The sequence below is a fragment of the Patella vulgata genome, chromosome 8 (genome assembly GCF_932274485.2).
Source record: "Patella vulgata chromosome 8, xgPatVulg1.2, whole genome shotgun sequence".
Classification (NCBI taxonomy): Eukaryota; Metazoa; Mollusca; class Gastropoda; family Patellidae; genus Patella; species Patella vulgata.
In genome coordinates, this window is record NC_065886.2 from 8786475 (window position 1) to 8807973 (window position 21499).

Below are 21499 nucleotides of genomic sequence, written 5' to 3' on the forward strand. Positions count from 1 at the left end.
TGCTCTAAACAAACATTTTTTTTTCGACAAAATACTTTGCCATTATTTATATTGCCATATTGACTATATTACTTAAAACATCACATTTTTAAGGTGCCGATCGGGGTGCGGGGGAGGGGGGCGAAAACACCCACCACCCGTCACCCCTTACCACCGTCACACAGACCTCCACCCCACACATACACACACTGATCACGCTCAATAGTCGCAAATGGCACAAAAAGCTCCTCCGTCTTGCACCACTGACATGGGGAAACCGCACCGACTAGTTAAACAAAGAACCTTATTATTCGTTTCGATGTGTAAGAAAAGAGATGAGGTCAGTGACAGTGTGTTAAACTACGGCTGATATAGGTTTAATTAACAGGTAGATATGCCAATAAATATTTTATTGTTTTATAACAAGAAAATCTGATTGATTTCACAGTAATTTTATTTTTTTTACATAAAATGTTTACAGTATAAACACCTGTCTACTCGTAAATTAGTATAATAGACAGAGGTGTTTCTGAATTAATCAACTACCTTTCTGATTTCTCTATACTTAAAAGGTGAAAGATTTACCAATATGCGCTTCTTGTTAACGTCTGTTCTCTTGGTTGCTGTAGTTTTGATTGCTGTCGAGGCTCGCTGGGGTGGCAGGCACAGGTATGGACGTTACAGAAGAGCCAACAGACCAGCGCGGTATCCCTTACCCCTATTCTGGAACTTCAGACCTTTGCAGCAGAACTTGAACTGTCGTAGGGTAAGAGAATATGGTATTTGCGACAGATGCTGTGGTAAGATATGATTCTGTTTTTTCGTCCTAAACAGCGTGGTTCTAGAGGCGTCCTGGGTGGGTGCCCTCGAATTCCCGCATTAATGTCATCATATTCTCATTGCCCCAATGACAAAATTGTGCCCTCGGTTTTTTGCTGCCCTTCTTTTGTTCCAGCCAGAACCAGCGATACTACAATCCAATCGCGCTGAATGTACATACATGCACCATTAATAACTCCTTGCTGCTCGTTGGCTCCCAGCCATAGTGGGTCAGGAAGCCGGTCAGTGCTGCTGATGATCGACTGATAGTGGCTGGTATTCAATTTTCTCTGATTTCGGTTTCCATTTTTCAAAGTTCCCAGTTTGTACCCATTTTTGGTCCAATTTCTCAAAAAGATTGAGTAGTAATCCATCAACCAAGTGCCAAAGTATGGTATGCCACATCTTCAACAGAAGGCTTTTTAACCTCGCACATATTATCAAGCCCTTAGCGTAATACCCTACATTTGTCGTCACTTATTGGCCCAGATGGGGACCTCTCAGATTCATCGGTAGAAAATATTATCGAGAATACTAGGTCGCGCAGTTTCCAGCTGAAATGTCTAGCTGTGATAATCGAGATGCACAGTTCAAAGTTCGTTCAATGTCAAGTTTGTTGGAACATTCCGCTTTTTGGCTAATATTATTCTATTCTATGGCCTATTTCACATCTTAGTCCATTCCCCGTCTTCTTTAGCCCAGCCGGTTCAGAACAGTATAAACCCTACTTCGTTTTATTTTATTTCATTTTTTTTTCGTTCTTCCATTATGCTAGTAAGGTTAACTTAACTTAAAAAAGTTTTCAACGGCTGTAAGCGAATCTATTCCTCTAATTTGTTTGTATCACATGTCTGTGGTCAAGGGAGATAACGTACTTAAAAGTTTGGGAATTTCAAACCAATTTAGCAACGGCTAGATCGCAGTCGTTGCTTCAGGAACATGGGTATGCCATGGCTGAGATGTACGCCAAGTCGATCCTAGCATGTGCCACAGAGCCAAACATTGCTCGGCACCACCTAAAGTGCCCTAAGTTTGATCTGCCTACCCTACGTCGGAGGAGAGAGAGAGAAATGGGGTTTAACGTCCACTCGACACAAACCAGGTCATTTCGGAACTAACATATGGTTCAAATTTATTTCAATAATTAGCTTGCACGTAGGGGTCTTTAGCAGTGGAAGGAAACCGGAGGACTCGGAGAAAACCCACGAGGTTGGACAAGCGACACTACTCCTTGTCACGTACAACCGGGGAATCGAAACCAGGCCAGTTGACTCAATGACAGACCTTATGATTTAACCATTCGGCCACCCAACCCACCCTACGCCGGAGGCCCTTGTGGGTATCTGCATGGTTTCTCAAATATCACAGCTGTTCTGTCATATCAAATTCAAGACCTGGTCAGTTTATTGGGACTACTCTACACAAGGGCATGGATATGGCTAGAAAACCGAGTTTGCCTCGGTTCAACAGACATGGGATTCCGTTAAAATATGAATTGCCACCACCGTATAGCCTGTACTTGCCGTTTTTGTTGGCGATATCACTTCTGGAGAAATGTGAGAAAGGGAGACAATTTGATTATGTGAAAGCATTTGAAATAAACTTTGTTTTTAAAATTAAATAGAAATCAGCCACATTAATCGGTTCCGAAAATTCTTGATCGGACAATTTACACTAGTTCTTCACAGGCCGACTTACAGCAGTTCTTCATCCACCAATTCTCTTACGTTTTTTTTAAAAATTATATTCTAGATCCGTGTAGAAACGTTGATTGTTGTGCACCTCTAACATGTGATTGGGGTGTGTGTAAATGCAACGGCAACGTCTGCAGAGAGAATCAAACCTGCACCAAAACTGGTGGTGTTGCCCGCTGTGTCGACAAGTAAGTAAACTGATTTTTGGGGAAAAAGTAAAGATCGAAATTTCGAAGATAGGTTTCACATAGGGCTTGGCAATAATTTCAATAAATCAATATATCCCAATATGTAGCCTAAATTCTATTGACAGTAATATTTTGACCATTAAAAATGCGGCAATAATACAATATATCGATTGAGCCGATCACCGTTTCCCTAATAATATTCTTTGAAATATTATTGTATTTTATTGAAACTAGTAATTAAAATTTACATGCTTCTCTCTAGGATCTATTTAAGGGCATTTCCAACCTCTCTGAATTTGCTTTCTTGAAGTGCTATAATATTGGAATAATGGCAAAACAGAAATGGGGTTTAGCGTCCGACTGTTCTGCTTCGACTGTGCTAATAAGACAGGCGTACACCATACAGTGTGCCATGAGGGAAATGTTGCCGGACAGCGGGACTAAGGCCTACTCTTATATCGAATTTCAATTGTCAAAGGATCTTTAACCAGTGTGTACGGGGACCTCGGTTTTCACATTCCAATGACGATACGCTGTCCCTTGCCAGGCCACCTGTCCTGGACAATCATGACAAGCCTTCACATGGAATCCATACATAATGCTATCTTGTTAACGAATGGTCCTATAATTCAGTATGTTGTCAGTTGCGAAACTGCCAAGTTGAAACCAAAACCGCGCCCGTCTATAGCCTTACTATCGAGTTCATGAAACTGTGATCTTGAACGTAGATCAATTTTCCTGAAACGAAATGTTTTTATTTGATCATATTTTGAAAATCTTGAATTTTTATTTTGTTGGGTTAAGGTCAATGTGCCAAGCTGGTCAAGACTCATTTGTTAACCAGGTTCAGTAGTGGAGAAATTATTAAATTCTTGTGATGGAGGAGTTGTATTCGTATTAGTAAAGATGCATTATACAAGAGCTAAAGGTGCCCATTGCGGGTCTTTCTTTAAGCCTTAAAACATTTATTAACTTGCCAAGTTCATAGCTAACTCCCGATACCATCGGATACTTGAGATTTTCAACCTATTTAAATAAGATTGGCGGTTAAAGGTGCCCATTGCAGGTCTCTCTCTAAGCCTTAAAACATTTATTAACTTGCCAAGTTCATAACCAACTCGAGATTTTCAACCTATTTAAACAAGACTGGCGGTTAAAGATTTAATTAAAAAATGGATATTCGATACTTTGTTTACTATCATAACAATGGTAGCAAAGACAACCGAAACTCCGTTATTCCCCGAACGACCATAATGAAGCTCAGAAAGAAGTAATTTGACTGATATTTTCAAGATATTTTAGCTATTATATCAAGATCTATCAGTTCTTTATCTAAAAACTTACATAATACATCTTTAATACAAAACATGACATTTGTTAGTACTCTAACTAGTGGTGCCAAATTCCTGAAATAATTTGCCACCGAAATGGATTAAAGACTTGTACTAAACATTGTTTCTTTCAGCCCCGAAGCAACTTCTACAACTGCAGCACCCGGCACAACTGTGGCACCCGGCACGACTGCAGCACCCGTCACAACCGCGTCACCCGGCACAACTGCAGCGCCCGGCACAACTGCAGCACCCACGACAACTGTAGAACCCGGCACAACTGCAGCACCCGACACAACTGTAGCAACCGGCACAACTGCGGCACCCATGACAACTGCAGCACCCGACACAACTGCAGCACCCGCGACAACTGCAGCACCCGGCACAACTGTGGCACCCGGCACGACTGCAGCACCCGTCACAACCGCGTCACCCGGCACAACTGCAGCGCCCGGCACAACTGCAGCACCCACGACAACTGTAGAACCCGGCACAACTGCAGCACCCGACACAACTGTAGCAACCGGCACAACTGCGGCACCCATGACAACTGCAGCACCCGACACAACTGCAGCACCCGCGACAACTGCAGCACCCGGCACAACTGTGGCACCCGGCACGACTGCAGCACCCGTCACAACCGCGTCACCCGGCACAACTGCAGCGCCCGGCACAACTGCAGCACCCACGACAACTGTAGAACCCGGCACAACTGCAGCACCCGACACAACTGTAGCAACCGGCACAACTGCGGCACCCATGACAACTGCAGCACCCGACACAACTGCAGCACCCGCGACAACTGTCGCAACCGGCACAACTGCAGCAACAGCGACAACTGTGGCACCCGGCACAACTGCAGCACCCGCGACAACTGCAGCACCCGGCACAACTGTGGCACCCGGCACGACTGCAGCACCCGTCACAACTGCGGCACCCATGACAACTGCAGCACCCGACACAACTGCAGCACCCGCGACAACTGCAGCACCCGGCACAACTGTGGCACCCGGCACGACTGCAGCACCCGTCACAACCGCGTCACCCGGCACAACTGCAGCGCCCGGCACAACTGCAGCACCCACGACAACTGTAGAACCCGGCACAACTGCAGCACCCGACACAACTGTAGCAACCGGCACAACTGCGGCACCCATGACAACTGCAGCACCCGACACAACTGCAGCACCCGCGACAACTGCAGCACCCGGCACAACTGTGGCACCCGACACAACTGTAGCAACCGGCACAACTGCGGCACCCATGACAACTGCAGCACCCGACACAACTGCAGCACCCGCGACAACTGCAGCACCCCCGACAACTGTAGCCCCCGCGACAACTGCAGCACCCGCGACAACTGTAGCACCCGCGACAACTGCAGCACCCGCGACAACTGTAGCACCCGCGACAACTGTAGCACCCGGCACAACTGTAGCACCCGACACAACTGTAGCAACCGGCACAACTGCGGCACCCATGACAACTGCAGCACCCGACACAACTGCAGCACCCGCGACAACTGTCGCAACCGGCACAACTGCAGCAACAGCGACAACTGTGGCACCCGGCACGACTGCAGCACCCGTCACAACCGCGTCACCCGGCACAACTGCAGCACCCACGACAACTGTAGAACCCGGCACAACTGCAGCACCCGACACAACTGTAGCAACCGGCACAACTGCGGCACCCATGACAACTGCAGCACCCGACACAACTGCAGCACCCGCGACAACTGTAGCACCGGGCACAACTGCAGCTGAAGACGGGGACAACGATAGCAGCGGGAGCGGGGTTAGTGGCGATAGCAACGGGGGCGGCGATAGTGACGATAGCAACGGGAGCGGCGATAATGGTGATAGCAACGAGAGCGACGATAGTGGCGATAGCAATGGGAGCGACGATAGTGGCGTTAGCTACGGAAGCAGCGACAGTGGCGATAGCAATGGGGGCGACGATAGTGGCGATAGCAACGGGAGCGACGATAGTGGCGATAGCAATGGGGGCGACGATAGTGGCGATAGCAACGGGAGCAGCGATAGTGGCGATAGCAACGGGGGCGGTGAGAGTGGCGATAGCAACGGCAGCGGCGATAGTGGCGATAGCAACGGGAATGACGATAGTGGCGATACCAACGGGAGTGGTGATAGCAACGGGAGCGGCGATAGCAGCGGGAGCGGTGATAGCAACGGGAGCGACGATAGTGGCGATAGCAATGGGAGCGACGATAGTGGCGATAGCAACGGGAGCGGCGATAGCAACGGGAGCGACAATAGTGGCGATAGCAATGGGAGCGACGATAGTGGCGATAGCAACGGGAGCAGCGATAGTGGCGATAGCAACGGGGGCGGTGAGAGTGGCGATAGCAACGGGAGCGACGGGAATGACGATAGTGGCGATAGCAACGGGAGTGGTGATAGCAACGGGAGCGGCGATAGCAGCGGGAGCGGCGATAGCAACGGGGGTGACGATAGTGGCGATAGCAATGGGAGCGACGATAGTGGCGATAGCAACGGGGGCGGTGAGAGTGGCGATAGCAACGGGAGCGGCGATAGTGGCGATAGCAACGGGGGCGGTGATAGTGGCGATAGCCATGGGAGCGGCGATAGTGGCGATAGCAACGGGAATGACGATAGTGGCGATAGCAACGGGAGTGGTGATAGCAACGGGAGCGGCGATAGTGGCGATAGTGGCGATAGCAACGGGGGCGGTGATAGTGACGATAGTAACGGGAGCGGCGATAGTGGCGATAGCAACGGGAGCGGCGATAGTGGCGATAGCAACGGGAGCGGCGATAGTGGCGATAGCAACGGGAATGACGATAGTGGCGATAGCAACGGGAGTGGTGATAGCAACGGGAGTGGCGATAGCAATGGGAGCGACGATAGTGGCGATAGCAGTGGGAGTGACGATAGTGGCGATAGCAACGGGAGCAGCGATAGTGGCGATAGCAACGGGAGCAGCGATAGTGGCGATAGCAATGGGAGCGGCGATAGTGGCGATAGCAACGGGAGCGGCGATAGCAACGGGAATGACGATAGTGGTGATAGCAACGGGAGCGGCGATAGTGGCGATAGCAATGGGAGCGACGATAGTGGCGATAGCAATGGGGGCGACGATAGTGGCGATAGCAACGGGAGCAGCGATAGTGGTGATAGCAACGGGGGCGGTGAGAGTGGCGATAGCAACGGGAGCGGCGATAGTGGTGATAGCAACGGGAGTGGCGATAGCAACGAGAGCGACGATATTGGCGATAGCAACAATGACAACGATAGCAACGGGAGCAGCGATAGTGGCAATAACGACGATAGCAACGACAACAATAGCAACGGGAGTGTGGACGATAGCAACAAGAGCGACGATAGTGGCGATAGCAACGAAAACAATGATAGCAACGGTGGCAACAAGAGTGACGATGACTAGGACAACATTAGCAGCATTTCATAAATATTCAATACTGCAAACAATCCTTGCTTATATTAACATGTATTAAATAAGAGAACATGTAATTAAACGAAATTCACATTTTTAAAAAAACACTATTGCGGATGTTCGCTCGATTATGAGAAAGGTTGCAAAAAAAGATGTCCTAAAACATCTATTTTATTTTTTTGATTGGTCGAAAAAATGGCACAGTTATCAAGGGCAGATAATTTGAATACGTGTTTCCCCCCATGAATTAAACCAGGGGTTAGTAGAGTGGTGCGCAATGAGACCAGTGGGATACCGAGGGATGGGGACGTCGTGGAGGGCATTAATAGATAGAGTGGGCTCTCGTATCTCCTGAATAGTTTACGAAAATTGGATTCAAAATGGTGGTTGCATATCGCTATAAACAATTCAAAATGTTAAGGAACATGGGTCTCTCAGTCATTTTTAGTCTATCAATATAAATTAACAAAATGGAGAGGACTATTTGGAAAGCATTGATTAAGCTTTCAGAAAAACTCTATGGGAATCCAAACATGATCCGTCAAGAAATAATCGAGATATGGGCAATTTGAGATGTTTTCTCCTATACATAAAACAGAGCCTCGTCAAAGGATTTGGTCGTGCGCGGCAATGTCGGGCGAAGCCCCACCCACGAGCACCGTAGGTGCGAGCCGCGCGAACACCACAGGTGTGAGTTCGCGCGGGGGGTCTGGGGGGCCCTCGCCCAGAAAATTTTGAAAATTGACTCCCTTAGACTCGATTTCTGAGCACTTAAAAAATAGTTTCGAGGATTTGATACACATATTAGTTTTGGCATCTTGTTAACCCATGGATTGATTCTGTAGAATCGAGATCAAAACACTGCTGCGGCTGACCCGCCGACAGAAATATACCCATAAAACAATCAGAAAGACGATTTTGTAAACCTACTTTGTCCGGTGGACCGTTACCATCAGCCATACTGCCTAGCGAGGTCACATAAGAGGTAAAAACTATGTAAATACGATAAAAATACGATAGAAATATCGAAATAAAATTTTTTCCAAACTTCTGCTTTCATTTTCACTATTGATCGGATACCAGACATGAAACTGACAGGACACTCGTTCCAAAGTGAGGCCACGGGAACCTCGCTGCGCCGGCTGCTGACTGGTTCGGCCAGCCAGGGACATGACAGATTAACAGCCCTCATGCATGCTTGGCACATGGAAAAAACCTTGTCAGCGATTTTCACAACGTATGTACGTATGTTGCCGCCCAGTCTTCAACTTTTGGGCTCAGTAGGCGGCACAGTTTGGTCAGTGCGCGACGCCGGCGCCTTCTAGTGACCATGTTAAACGAGGCTCTGCCATAAAACATTTAGGAAATAGTTCAGCTGGGGCCAACAATATCTGCACTGTAACTTCTGACTACCCCCCCCCCCCCAAAAAAAAACAGTGTTTATTTGTAAGTTACATTAATAGCCATATAATTATGTACTAAACAAGAAAAACACGTCAGTACGATTTCAAAATCAGAGAGGCACTTTTAATCAAATCATTCTAGAAAACGACTTACTATATGGATCAAAGCAATTTTGAGCTAGTGATTAATTCTTCACAATTCCAAGACATTACGAGAACGTTTAGAATCTGTACACAGTCTATACATCAGTATGCGGTGTGTCCACCGCGAGTGTCAATAACAGCAGTGCAGCGTCTATACATGGAGTGGAAAAAATGAAATGAAATGGGGTTTAACGTCTTACTGGTCTGCTCCAACTGGGCTAATAAAGACGGGCATACGCCATACAGTGTGCTATGATTAAATATTTGCCCGGAGAGCGGCACTATGGCCTACTCTTAGATCGAATTCCAACTGTCAAGGGGTCTTTTACGTGCACGCCATTCTCAGCCCACTAGTGGGCGTTTGCGATTTCGATTAACCAATCTCGAAAGTTGAGCCAAGATGGTCAAACCTATTGAAGCACCTGACGAATTTATTTCACAAAATGATTCAAATGCGGAGACACAGACGGAAACAGTATTGTCTGTTTGTCAGATATGCAGTGAACCATTTGAATGACGAAAAAATAACGGGTTTTGGAGGCCGACAATAATGAGCCGATTGCGATACCAATTTTAATGGCAGAGAATTAAGGACAGAGTAAAACTTGGTGTAGAATCATGCCTAAGTTTGACAATGAGCCAAAGGCTTGCTAGGTCCTCCGAATGAGGGTAGGCAGACCAAAGTTAGGGCACTTTAGGAAGGGGGGGGGGGCAGTATAGGGATTTGACGTTTATGTGAATCATGACATACCATACATTGACACTTGGTTAAGGGACTATGAATAAGTTCTAAGGATCTGAAAATGAACATAGCTGCAGTCAAGAACTAAACGACCTGTGAGTAAAGAAAAACAAGCATCCAAAGGGACTTGTATTCCTGACAAAGGGTACCTGCCAAGATTCGTTCGATTAAGTTCCCTAATGAGCAGATGGTTAACGGGGGGGGGGGGGGGTAGAATTGAAAGTAGATTGACAACCACAAGAACAAGAAGATGGTCAAGATACACTTTAAGCCAAACCAAGGGAGTTACTGGTGACAGTTTAAATGTCAATTTCGTGGTGACGTATTGGCCCTGAGTATGCTAACCGACAAAAACTTTCCCGTTGCCCATGTTGAAATTTTCCTAAATTCATTTAGATAAATAAATAGAATTAAGACAAATTAGTTAATTCTGAATATTATGGAAATACTAATCCGGCTGTGAACCTGGCAAAACCACTCCTGCAAAAATTCCTGGATCCGCCCCTGTGTTTTCATTAGGGTGGGCCTCTCCTTGAGTATTTAAGGTAACTCTTGTCGAAATTCGAGGGCACATTTTCGGAAGAGAGGGCACATAGCCACCCCCGCTTCCTCCCCTATACTTTGGTCGGAAATCTCATCGAGCATTATCAACCATTTTCAATTTCTTTTGTTTTTGCATTTATGGGGGGGCAGGCGATTGACTACCTGTCCAGCGCGCCTCTGCAATGAGATTTTTTGCTTATGTTGATTTGTTAAATACAACTAGATTTATAATGTCCAGTCATCATTTGTCCTGTCTTGGCATGTCCAAAAAAATAGGTGTTGCGAGTTCTACTGTTTACTGTTGTAACAGAGTGCTAGTCATTCCTAAAGACCATGTAAAAGACAACAGTCCGCAAAAGTGAATTTTGGTACCGCAGACCGTCTAGACCTTGATACAGGCCCCTCCACTTCAATAACGTTACAACATTGTGCAATAACGGCGGGCTGTTCATTATCAAATTGTTCACTGCATATCTGATAAACAGACGATACTGTATCCATCTGTGTCTCAACATTTGAAGCATTCTGTGAAATAAATTCGCCACGGACGTGCTTCAAAAGGCGCGACCAGCCTCCGCAGTGACCTGGGAGTGGCCCAAGTGGACATACCCATACGCCGCTACCGCAGTGAGCTGGATGAATGTCGTTGTATTAGGTCTAAGGTAGGAGAATCATTAATCTCCAATCGGAAATCTAAATCCCTAATTGGAATTTCTCCTATATTGACACAGGGGAATTACTTAATCACCAAAATATGTACAAAAATGGATTCAGCTACCTCGAAAACATACGTGAATATTTTAACACCAAACTTGATCCTTGTGTAAAATTTGAATTTTCCCGCCAAAACTGACATCTTGAATATCCCCCAATATTGACTCAGGGATCATGGTGGCTAAGTGGGTAAGATGCTGGCTTGCTAGCCTGGAGGTCGGGTCGTCGATCCCTGCATTGGCCGAAAAAGTTCATCCAGATTTTCTGGTGTGCTTCCCCATTGTCAGTGATGCAGGACGGAGGGCTTGACAAGAACAGCTGTCTAGTTGTTTCGATGGGATGAAAAACCGAGGTCCCTGTGTACACATTGGGGTGCATGTAAAAGATCCCTTGACAGTTGGAATTCGATATAAGAGTAGTGCCACTGTTCAGGCAAAATTTCCCTCATAGCTCATAGCGTATGCCCGTCTCCATTAGCCCAGTTCGGAGCTGAACAGTAGGACGTTAAACCTCATTTCATTCATTTTATTTCATCCCATCCTAACCACTAGAGACTGTCCTGGGGAACAAATAACGGGAGCGAACATGAGACCGTCTGGTTAGCGAGCGAGCATCTTACTAACTTACCCACTACGACTGCCTTGAAATGTTGTGTCTTTATACAGGCATAATGAAAGAGCTAAATCTGCCCAGTGCCAGGTTTTCTTTAGGCCTGAAATGTTCTATAAACTATTAATTAGACCATAATCAACTCCTGATGCCATTGGGTAGTCTAGATTTTAAATAGATTTCAATACGATTTAACAGAAAAATGGATAATCGAGACATTGTTTATTATCATAACAACGGTAGCAATAACAATGCAGTCTACACTGTAATTTTATTGGTGATAACTCGGCTCAGAGTGAAGAACCGGTAAATTGACTGAAATTTTCAACATATTCCCTTTTCATTATCTATTTTCTAACTATTATAGCGATAACTGTCAGATCGTTATCTAATCTTAAATATAACGCCCCTTTAAATATTTACTGAATAAATAGTTAGGAAAGGAAAAATGGCCTCTGCCAAATGAAAATTTAACCATAAAGCTGGCTTTATCATAATAGAGAGAGAGAGAGAGAGAGAGAGAAAGAGAGAGAAATGGGGTTTAACGTCCACTCCACACAAACCAGGTCATTTCGGGACTAACATATGGTTCAATTTTATTTTCATAATTCGCTTGCGCGTAGGGGTCTTTAGCAGTGGGAGGAAACCGGAGGATCCGGTGAAAACCCACGAAGTTGGACAGGCGACCCTACTCCTTGTCACGTACAACCGAGGCTATCATAATAACAGTTTAAAATTTTGAAAGAAGTGATAGAAAATGCAATTGGGTTTAACGTCCTACTCTTCTGCTCAGATTCCTTTAATGAAGATGGACATATGCCATACAGTGTGCAATGAGGGAAAATTGGTCTGGACAGCGGCCATACGGTCTACGCTTATTATCTAATTCCAACTGTCAAGGCTTCTTTTACATGTATGCCAATGTGTACACGGGACCTTGATTTTTCGTCCCATTCAAACAAATATATACTGTCCTTTGCCAGGCCCTCCGCCCAGCACCTCTGGCAAGGGAGAACAACATCTGAAAATCCAGATTAACTTTCTCGACCATGGGACCTCAAGATTAGCGAACCAACGCCTTACTCACCGAGCCGCTGCGCTTCCATCCTGGCGATAGAGTTTCTTTATATATAATTATATCGTAACTACCAGTCCATGTGGCCATAGGGCTACTTTATATACACAAAGAAAAAAAGTTCAGCACCATATGTGTATTTTTCACAATCTCGGAGAAACATATAGAGTTTTTACAGTTTTGAGATTTTTATCATGATATTGAAAATAATTCCAAGATGGAGTCAGAATAAGTATGAAGGTACAGAGTCAGAAACATAATTCAACATTGCAATTGAAGATGAAAAATGTCATTGTAAAAAATACATAGGGTGCTTAACTTTTTTCTTTGTGTATATATAATAAATGTACTAATATCGGAACTACCAGTCCATATGGCGATAGGGTTTCTTTATATATATATGTACTAATATCGTAACTACCAGTCCATGTGGCCATAGGGCTTGTTTATATTTAATATATGTACTAATATCGTAACTACCAGTCCATGTGGCCATAGGGCTTGTTTATATTTAATATATGTACTAATATCGTAACTACCAGTCCATGTGGCCATAGGGCTTGTTTATATTTAATATATGTACTAATATCCTAACTACCAGTCCATGTGGCCATAGGGCTTGTTTACATTTAATATATGTACTAATATATCGTAACTACCAGTCCATGTGGCCATAGGGCTTGTTTATATTTAATATATGTACTAATATCGTAAGTACCAGTCCATGTGGCCATAGGGCTTGTTTATATTTAATATATGTACTAATATCGTAACTACCAGTCCATGTAGCCATAGGGCTTGTTTATATTTAATATATGTACTAATATCGTAACTACCAGTCCATGTGGCCATAGGGCTTGTTTATATTTAATATATGTACTAATATATCGTAACTACTAGTTCATGTGGTTAAGAAATAAATAAATTGATAAAATAAATAATACTACAAACTATGTGATACATGTATAACAGGGTCATATTAAATATATGTAATATAATGTTAAATATATCATTTTAAATGTTTTAAATATATTTTGTAATAGATTAAGACTAGAGAAACCACGCCCCAACCCTGCCCAGTAATAAACAGTAATTGTACGGTATTTCACAGAAATGTGTCCTGTCTAATAGTAAGTACAGGAAGATTGCACCACACATAAAGACAAACCCACGGACAAGCCTGCTTCAGACAAGACCGACAAAATACACAGACATTGCAAGTAATAAACAACAAACGGATATACATGTATATCAAATCAAATGAATGGATTTGGAGCCAAGTGGAAGCGTCCACTGCAATGTACAGTCCATGACCTATACGGATAAAGGCTTCACTCAAAATGAAAACTACAACCCATTTAAAACCTTCTCGGTCAGCGCCATGATTGAACCAGTGAACCAGTGTCTTACACACTGAGTCACAGCGGCTCCCCGACGAAATATATTTTTAAGTTTAACTTCCACCAAAAGAAGTAGAGGTTAATCACTAGTCTATTAGAAATGATAACTATGATGAATATTGCCACACCCACAACAGTAAATAAATTCAAAATATATAAACAAAACAAGTAAAATAACAACCATGGTATCTGAAGAGCTCTTGTACAAAATGTGATAAATACCATGTGATGCTCTTCAAAGCTATATTCCTGCTCTTTAATTAAACCTAGATCACATCATACTCATTAATTAATATCGGATCTGGGTTTAATTAATACTCCCTAATTAAAATGAAATGCAATGGTGTTTAACATCCTACTGTTCTGCACCAACTTATGAAGAGGGGCATACACTATACTATGAGGGAGTGATAAATAGCCCAGACAGCAATGCTTCAGCCTATTCCTATATCAGTTTTCATCCCATCCAAACGACTATATGTTGTCCCTTGCCAGACCCTCAGTCCTGCACCACTGACAAGGAGGAACCACGCAGGAAAATCCCAATGAACTTTCTTGGCCAATGCAGGGATCGAACATGTGACCTCTCCAGGTTATTCAGCCAACGTCGTACCCACTGAGCCATCGTGGCTACTGCTCCCTAATTAAACCTAGATCAAATATTTCATACTCCTTAATTAAACCAATATCAGATATTTTATACTCATTAACTAAACCCAGATCAGATATTTTATACTCATTACTTAAATCAACACCATATATTTTATACTCGTTAATTAAACCTAGATCAGTATTCTATACTTATGAATTAAACCAAGATCAGATATTTTATACTCATTAATTAAACCTACCGGTACACATGTAGATCAAGACATAGTATTCTATGATCATTAATTAAAACTAGATCACATATTTGATACTCATTAATTAAACCTAGATCACATTTTTTATACTTATTAATTAAACCTAGATCACATATTTCATACTTCTTAATTAAACCTAGATCACCTATTTTATACTCATTAATTAAACATAAATTAGATCAGATATCACATACTCATTACTTAAATCAACACCATATATTTTATACTCATTAATTACAATTAAACCTAGATCAAATATTTTAAACATAATAAATAAGTATTTATTTATAACTGCGCAAATGGAATATTGTTTTAACGTAATTGACATACAATTTAATAATTTTGCATTTGATATTTTCAATAACAGACAGCTTCAAGATGGGTTCCCGCGTACAAACTGGGTGATTTAATGGTATATATGGACTAAAAACATATTCAAACTAATTAATTTGTCATAATTATGCTTCAAATCCTTCTCAAACATTGTAATTGCGAAGGAATGCCCTGCTATTAAAACTCGATCAAACCAGGTCATGTTTACGTCACGTCTTGGAAATCAGAGGAGAATTCATTGCATACATAAGACGATGTTGTCTTTAATCGCTTACTATTTATTACAAATATCGAATCCTAATTAAATTCTCGGATTATCCACTACCCGCGTCTTTTTCTGTCATTTTTATCTCAGAAAGTGTTGTACGTCTAACTCTTCATAAAGTTTATCAACTTGTACATCAAGCGCTCAATGTTCGCGTGTGACCTTTGACATTACGCATGCAGAAATTCTTAATCGTCGGGCTGTTGATTAGGGGAACCCTTACATTTTTGTCCTGTATACGCTCCATGAGTGTTTTTCGGGGAATCCATTATTTTTCTAGTAAGATTGGATATCTCTCCTTTCCATATATACAGGGCTGCCGACAACCAGTATCGCAGCGCAATTTGCGATACATATGTTGTCCGTTGCTAACCAAAAATTAAAATCTAACGTTTTTCATTCGCAGTAACTGCGAATCATTAATATGCCTGTCAATTTTGATATTGACACAAGAATAATCCACATTTTGAAGACTAGAAGGCTTACTCAACACTTTCAACGTGTATAAAATGTTGAATAAAATTTTATAAACAAAACTGAATTCTCCGTGTGACATTTTCTTCTCGAACTACCCAGACACAATACTATATAACACAGGGACATAACTCTATGAATAGGGACTATTAAACCGGAAATAGGGAATCAAGTAGTACCACTCACATTGCGAGACATCAAGTAATTATATCATATTCATTTTGAAAGAAATAAATCCAGTGTATCCCCCACGCATTGTAAATAAAATATAAAAAAAAAAATACATGTTAACGTATTTTAAAATGATAAATCAAAGTAAAAATTCCCGTAAAATATTATTGTTTATAATGCGTGTGTCTAGTTAATCGAGGTGCGCCCGATTGAACAAAAATAGTAAACTAATACACGATAAAAAGCAGACAAATTGTTTTCTAACGAAGATTTCTAACGTGACAAAAAATAACAATTAAATTGAGTGGAGCTTCGGAAGTCACTGTCAAGAATTGGCTTCAGACATAAGACCTAACTAAATGTCTACATCACATTCACAAACTGTCACAAGTACTTGTGGCAGTGCTAAAAAATCTAAGAATTTAAAGAATAGTCAGAATGGAATCTAATCATATTTGTTATGAATTAAAGTAATATCTTGTTATTTAGGTGTTTTACGTTGAAACTGAAAAACTGCTAATCAAATTTGGCAAAATTGGACTTTTTGATTAGCAGTGCTGCTAATCAACTGTGAAAAATTACCGACAGCCCTGCATATATACCAAAATTGCCATACTTTTATTGGAAATAACCACCCGATAAATACTTTTCTGGGAACCCATCTTTAATGGATAAAATTTTATATTTTCATTTTAAAAAGTTCTTTTTACCATACAACTTGGGAATGGAGTATATTACATTTAGGAAAAGAGTTCCTTATACATGTACAAAGAAAAGCCTGGATATAAGGCACCCGTCACAGCCTTTGTCAGGCACAAATTATTGCACAAATTATTTGTGTCTGACGAAGTCTGTGACAGGTGCTTTGGGTCCAGTCTTGTATATAGGCCTACAAGAAACCTGACAGTAATAGAAATATAAATACCTTTTACATATAATATTTAACAACAAGGGATCACAAGTATAGGGGGAATACATAACTTATTATAGGTCAATCCAATTCAATTTTTAGTTTCTTTGAGATCTTCATAACTAGCCACTGACAAACTGTGAGAGATGTTTGTTGGATTTTTTTTCTTAAAATTTAAAAATTGATGCCAAGAATTTAGAAAAGAGCAAGTAAATGTTATTAATTGATCCTGAAGAACTGAAAACTGAAATTGGTGAGGCCTTTATCCATTAAAATCATACTTTATCATAACAAAAATATATATAGTAACAATTGTTAAGTGTAAAAAATTAAAAATCAGTGAATCGAAGTTTAGTTTTAGATATTTAAATTACATGTAATTTTTAGGGGTATACATTTACAATGTAACATCCTAATATACAACAAACAAATATTAATAAAGTTTATAAAGAAGGAATATTTCCATATAAATAATTTAAAGGGTTAAATGTAGACGATGGTCCATCTCCTCTTCCTGGTTGTCCTGACAACAAGTCTAATTTATCCTCTTGCTGTCCAGCAGGCAATCTCACTATTTTACTTGGTTGTCCAGTCATGATGTCTATATTTCTTGATTGACCAGTCAACATGTCCATTTTTCCTTGTAATCTGGACCCAGTATGTTGCCTTGGTAAATCAACTTTTGTTTGTTGTTGTCCTGACAACATATCACTACCTGGGCAGGTGTTCCGATGTTGCCGTAGTGATACATTATGGGCAAACTTTTTCCCGCACTTTTCACATGCAAACGGTTTGTGCCCAGTGTGTGTTCTCATATGTACAACAATATTATACGCTTGTCGCGACTGCTTTCCGCAAATCTCACATGAATACGGCATCTCGTCGTTGTGAATTGCTCGATGTTCTTTCAGATGATTATTTCGAGCAAAGCGCTTGCCACATTGTTCGCAAGCATAGTTTTTAACGCCAGAGTGGCCTAGTTTATGTCGTTTTAGATCGTCATTACGTGCGAATTGTTTGCCACATTCATCACACTGATATTTCTTCTCGTTAGAATGAACGATCATGTGATGCTTTAATTGTTTTTTACTTCGACATCTGTACGAACAAAGTTCACAAGCAACCGGTTTATTATCAGAATGAGTCAACTGGTGATTTTTCAGACTCTGGTTATCGGCGTAGGCGCTTCCACACACTTCACACACGAAAGGCTTCTCCCCCGTGTGTGAACGCATGTGACGTAAAAACGCTGCATTATACGGACAAACGAGACCACAGAGTTCACATTTATATTCTTTCTTTTCTGTCTTTTTACGAGGAAAATCTTGTTTCTCGTGAAGTAATTTATGTCGAAGCATGTTGTGTTTTAATCTGAATTTCTTGGAACAGAATGAACAATTGTACACCGGTTTGTCAGATTTTTTCTTTGGAATTGAGGATTTCTTTATAGACAGAACTATCGGATCACAAACATTTTTATTTGTTTTCTTGGTCGAGCTTAATCGTTTTGGGGATTTCTTTTCTGGGCTGGCAGTTGAACTGAGATCGGTCGTCCAGTCCGGATCACTGCTGTAATGTTCTGATTCCGATTCTTGGTCACTTAGTTCTTCAGCAGACGTCTCCTGTTCTACCGTCTGTAATTTCACGGGGTGAGATTTTCGTGGCTTTTTCTTAGAATTAGAACTCGTAAATGTCTTTTCAGAATCTAAAAAATCTGTGACAGATGTTTCTAACGATCCAAAAGGCTCAGCTATTTCTGAATTGTTACCTTCCTGTTCCACAACACTGTCCAATTTTTCTTCTGATGTCGAAGGTGCTTCTTCCTTGATATTACGGAGAACCAAGTCATTTTTTGAGACAGAATCTTTTACAGTTACAGTTAGATCTAAATGTGTAAATGATTTACACAAGTTAATTATTGTGTGACTAGAGGTTAGTGTCTCAGAGAAAATCTGGTTACAAAACGCCACGATTTGGTTACAGTAATATTCATAGCCGGCCATTTTTGAACAAATATTGACGATTTCTTGAACAGATCGTGTCTGACCTATCACATGATTTTCACAAATTTCCATAATTTTCTTTATGCCATTCTCAGATATGAGCGATGGTTGGGATATATCTGGTGATATTTCTACACTTGTGCAAGTTTTTCCAAAGGGAGGTAATCCTGGTAAAGGTGGAGGATGAACTGAGTCTGTTGTTAGGGATGGTGATTTGGTGTAAAACTCAAAATCCTCAGAACTCATATTTGAATGATGATTATTCATACTGTCTCAATTTATTTTCCTTTGTCGACTGAAACTAAATATAAAAGAAAGAAAAAGTATTAATTTAAGTTTGATGAATTACTTTACCCTACTAACAGGGTAGAAAAATAAGCTCATGTATTAAATTATAAACATTAAAGGACTTTAAATCCAGGCAAAAGACAGGCATACATCCATTCTTCACACAGATATTCATCTACTTCCTATTTCGAGAATAGATCTCTGACCAAAATGGCTGCCATATCCAAAAATTAGTATACTACTCCGTTTCACATCTGTCATATACAAAGACTAAATAAACTTTTTCAATTTCATTAAATGGTTCCAAGCAGAACAAATATTTAACAAGGGAGTTACTTCCCTTATAAGCAGACGAATTTGTTATCTTCTTGTTTGACAGATTAAAATTGTACTGTTTCTTCTTGAAATATTAGAGAAACTTGTGATTCTATACTAATTTGTGGCATGAAATTACTATTTATGAAAATGATATTCTATCTAAATCATTTCATATATGTATTGTATGGTGTATCTTCAGAGTTGTTTTTTAATGAGATGACTTTAAAATATAATTAAATGTGTACCAATATTTAACATACTGACGTGGATTTTTATGACGCTATTACGTCAAACATCTGAGTCACTCAAGAGTTGAAATGGATGGACCACCACGGCATCGGATAGGAACGGTCAGACTCATGCACAGGACTTAACTTCCATTCAAGGACCGTTCCAATAGGAACAAATGGATAATTATGAACAAATATGAAAATGGCCATTACTTAATTTGAAATCAATGAGCTGACAGACATTTGGGGCAAATTCTGGTTATGGATGAATTAGGCTTTGTCATGTCAAAAACAGGAATGGACCTTTACATGTTAAACCTAAAATTGAAAATAAGTGTCCTTGTTGATCGAGACTATAACATTTACCAGACAGACATTTAGAGAATTTCACCTTAGAATCGACTCCTTATTCATCAAATTGAAGTTATTGCTGTGCCCATGTAGCCGAATTGCAATGGGGAACTATGCATTCCATGCAATATCCATAAATACTCGATATTTGATGCAAAATTAACAATATTTCATCGCCTGTCAAAAAATAGAACCAACTTCCTGTCTGCTTTAGGGTACGGTTAACCAGACTTACTGTATTTCTGTGTACGGAGCATTTCAATGAATCAAGTTGCTCTTGTGGACAAATTTTTAGTTAAAGGGAGGTAAATCCAATAAATTGTTCGACATAATTTGGAGTCGGTCCAGTAATTACTTTACCGTCTAATCCTGTCAGTAATCATTCACGAGTTTGGAATTGATGAAAAGAGTTTGAATATTTATGTTGCGGCAATTTTATGTGAATATTATTAAAATGATTAGGGGTGAAGAATTAGATGGTAAACAGATGTCCATTTTCAGAATTCCCAATGGAAACTAATATTAGACCCCAATGTGAATGAAAAATACCATTAGACCCGCTCTTGGGGACCGGAGGATTACCCATGTGGTTACACAGTCGACCCTACTTCTTGTCATGTACAAGTGTGCGATCGAAACCATGCAACTTGACTCAATGATCTAAAGCTTAGACCACTCAACCTGCAACCATCCAACCACCCTTTTCTTGATTAGACTAACAGGCTGTAAAGGTCTACCGTTATGGGATTGTTTTATTCTTTTGAAATTCTCAACTAGACTCTATAGCTGGCTATATAAGGTGTGGGGGTTAGCTAAATCCTATAGCTAGCTATATAATGAGTGAGAGGTAACTAAAGCCTATAGCTGGCTATATTACGACACATTGATCAGCAGTGAATATTCGCTAGGCCGCTAAAATCACTGATAAAGATGACATCAACTAGACTCTATAGCTGGCTATATAAGGTGTGGGGGTTAGCTAAATCCTATAGCTAGCTATATAATGAGTGAGAGGTAACTAAAGCCTATAGCTGGCTATATAACGACACATTGATCAGCAGTGAATATTCGCTAGGCCGCTAAAATCACTGATAAAGATGACATCAATGCAACTTAATGAGTCTCAAATATTAACTTTTTTCCACCGACAAATTAAATTCTAAAACATTTTTTTGATGTATTCAAAAAATAAATAAAGACGTTTGACGTATTTGTAG

At 41.2% G+C, this 21499-nt stretch overlaps 3 protein-coding genes across 3 annotated transcripts in view; 1 reads left to right on the top strand and 2 right to left on the bottom strand.

Annotated features, from left to right (window-relative positions):
• LOC126830957 (zinc finger protein 816) overlaps positions 1 to 21499 on the bottom strand; it is a 402542-nt gene that overhangs the window by 373279 nt on the left and 7764 nt on the right. The gene's annotated exons all lie outside the window — the stretch shown is intronic.
• On the top strand, positions 1749 to 7437 carry LOC126830579 (mucin-1-like). Its single transcript, XM_050560979.2, has 2 exons — positions 1749 to 1759; positions 4146 to 7437. The coding sequence occupies exons 1-2, from the start codon at positions 1749 to 1751 to the stop codon at positions 7435 to 7437; spliced, it is 3303 nt and encodes a 1100-aa protein (XP_050416936.2).
• Positions 16377 to 20490, bottom strand: LOC126830971 (zinc finger protein 595). Its single transcript, XM_050561572.2, has 2 exons — positions 20323 to 20490; positions 16377 to 19396 (listed from the first exon to the last, which is right to left on the bottom strand). The coding sequence occupies exon 2, from the start codon at positions 19360 to 19362 to the stop codon at positions 17536 to 17538; it is 1827 nt and encodes a 608-aa protein (XP_050417529.2). The 5' UTR covers positions 19363 to 19396; positions 20323 to 20490; the 3' UTR covers positions 16377 to 17535.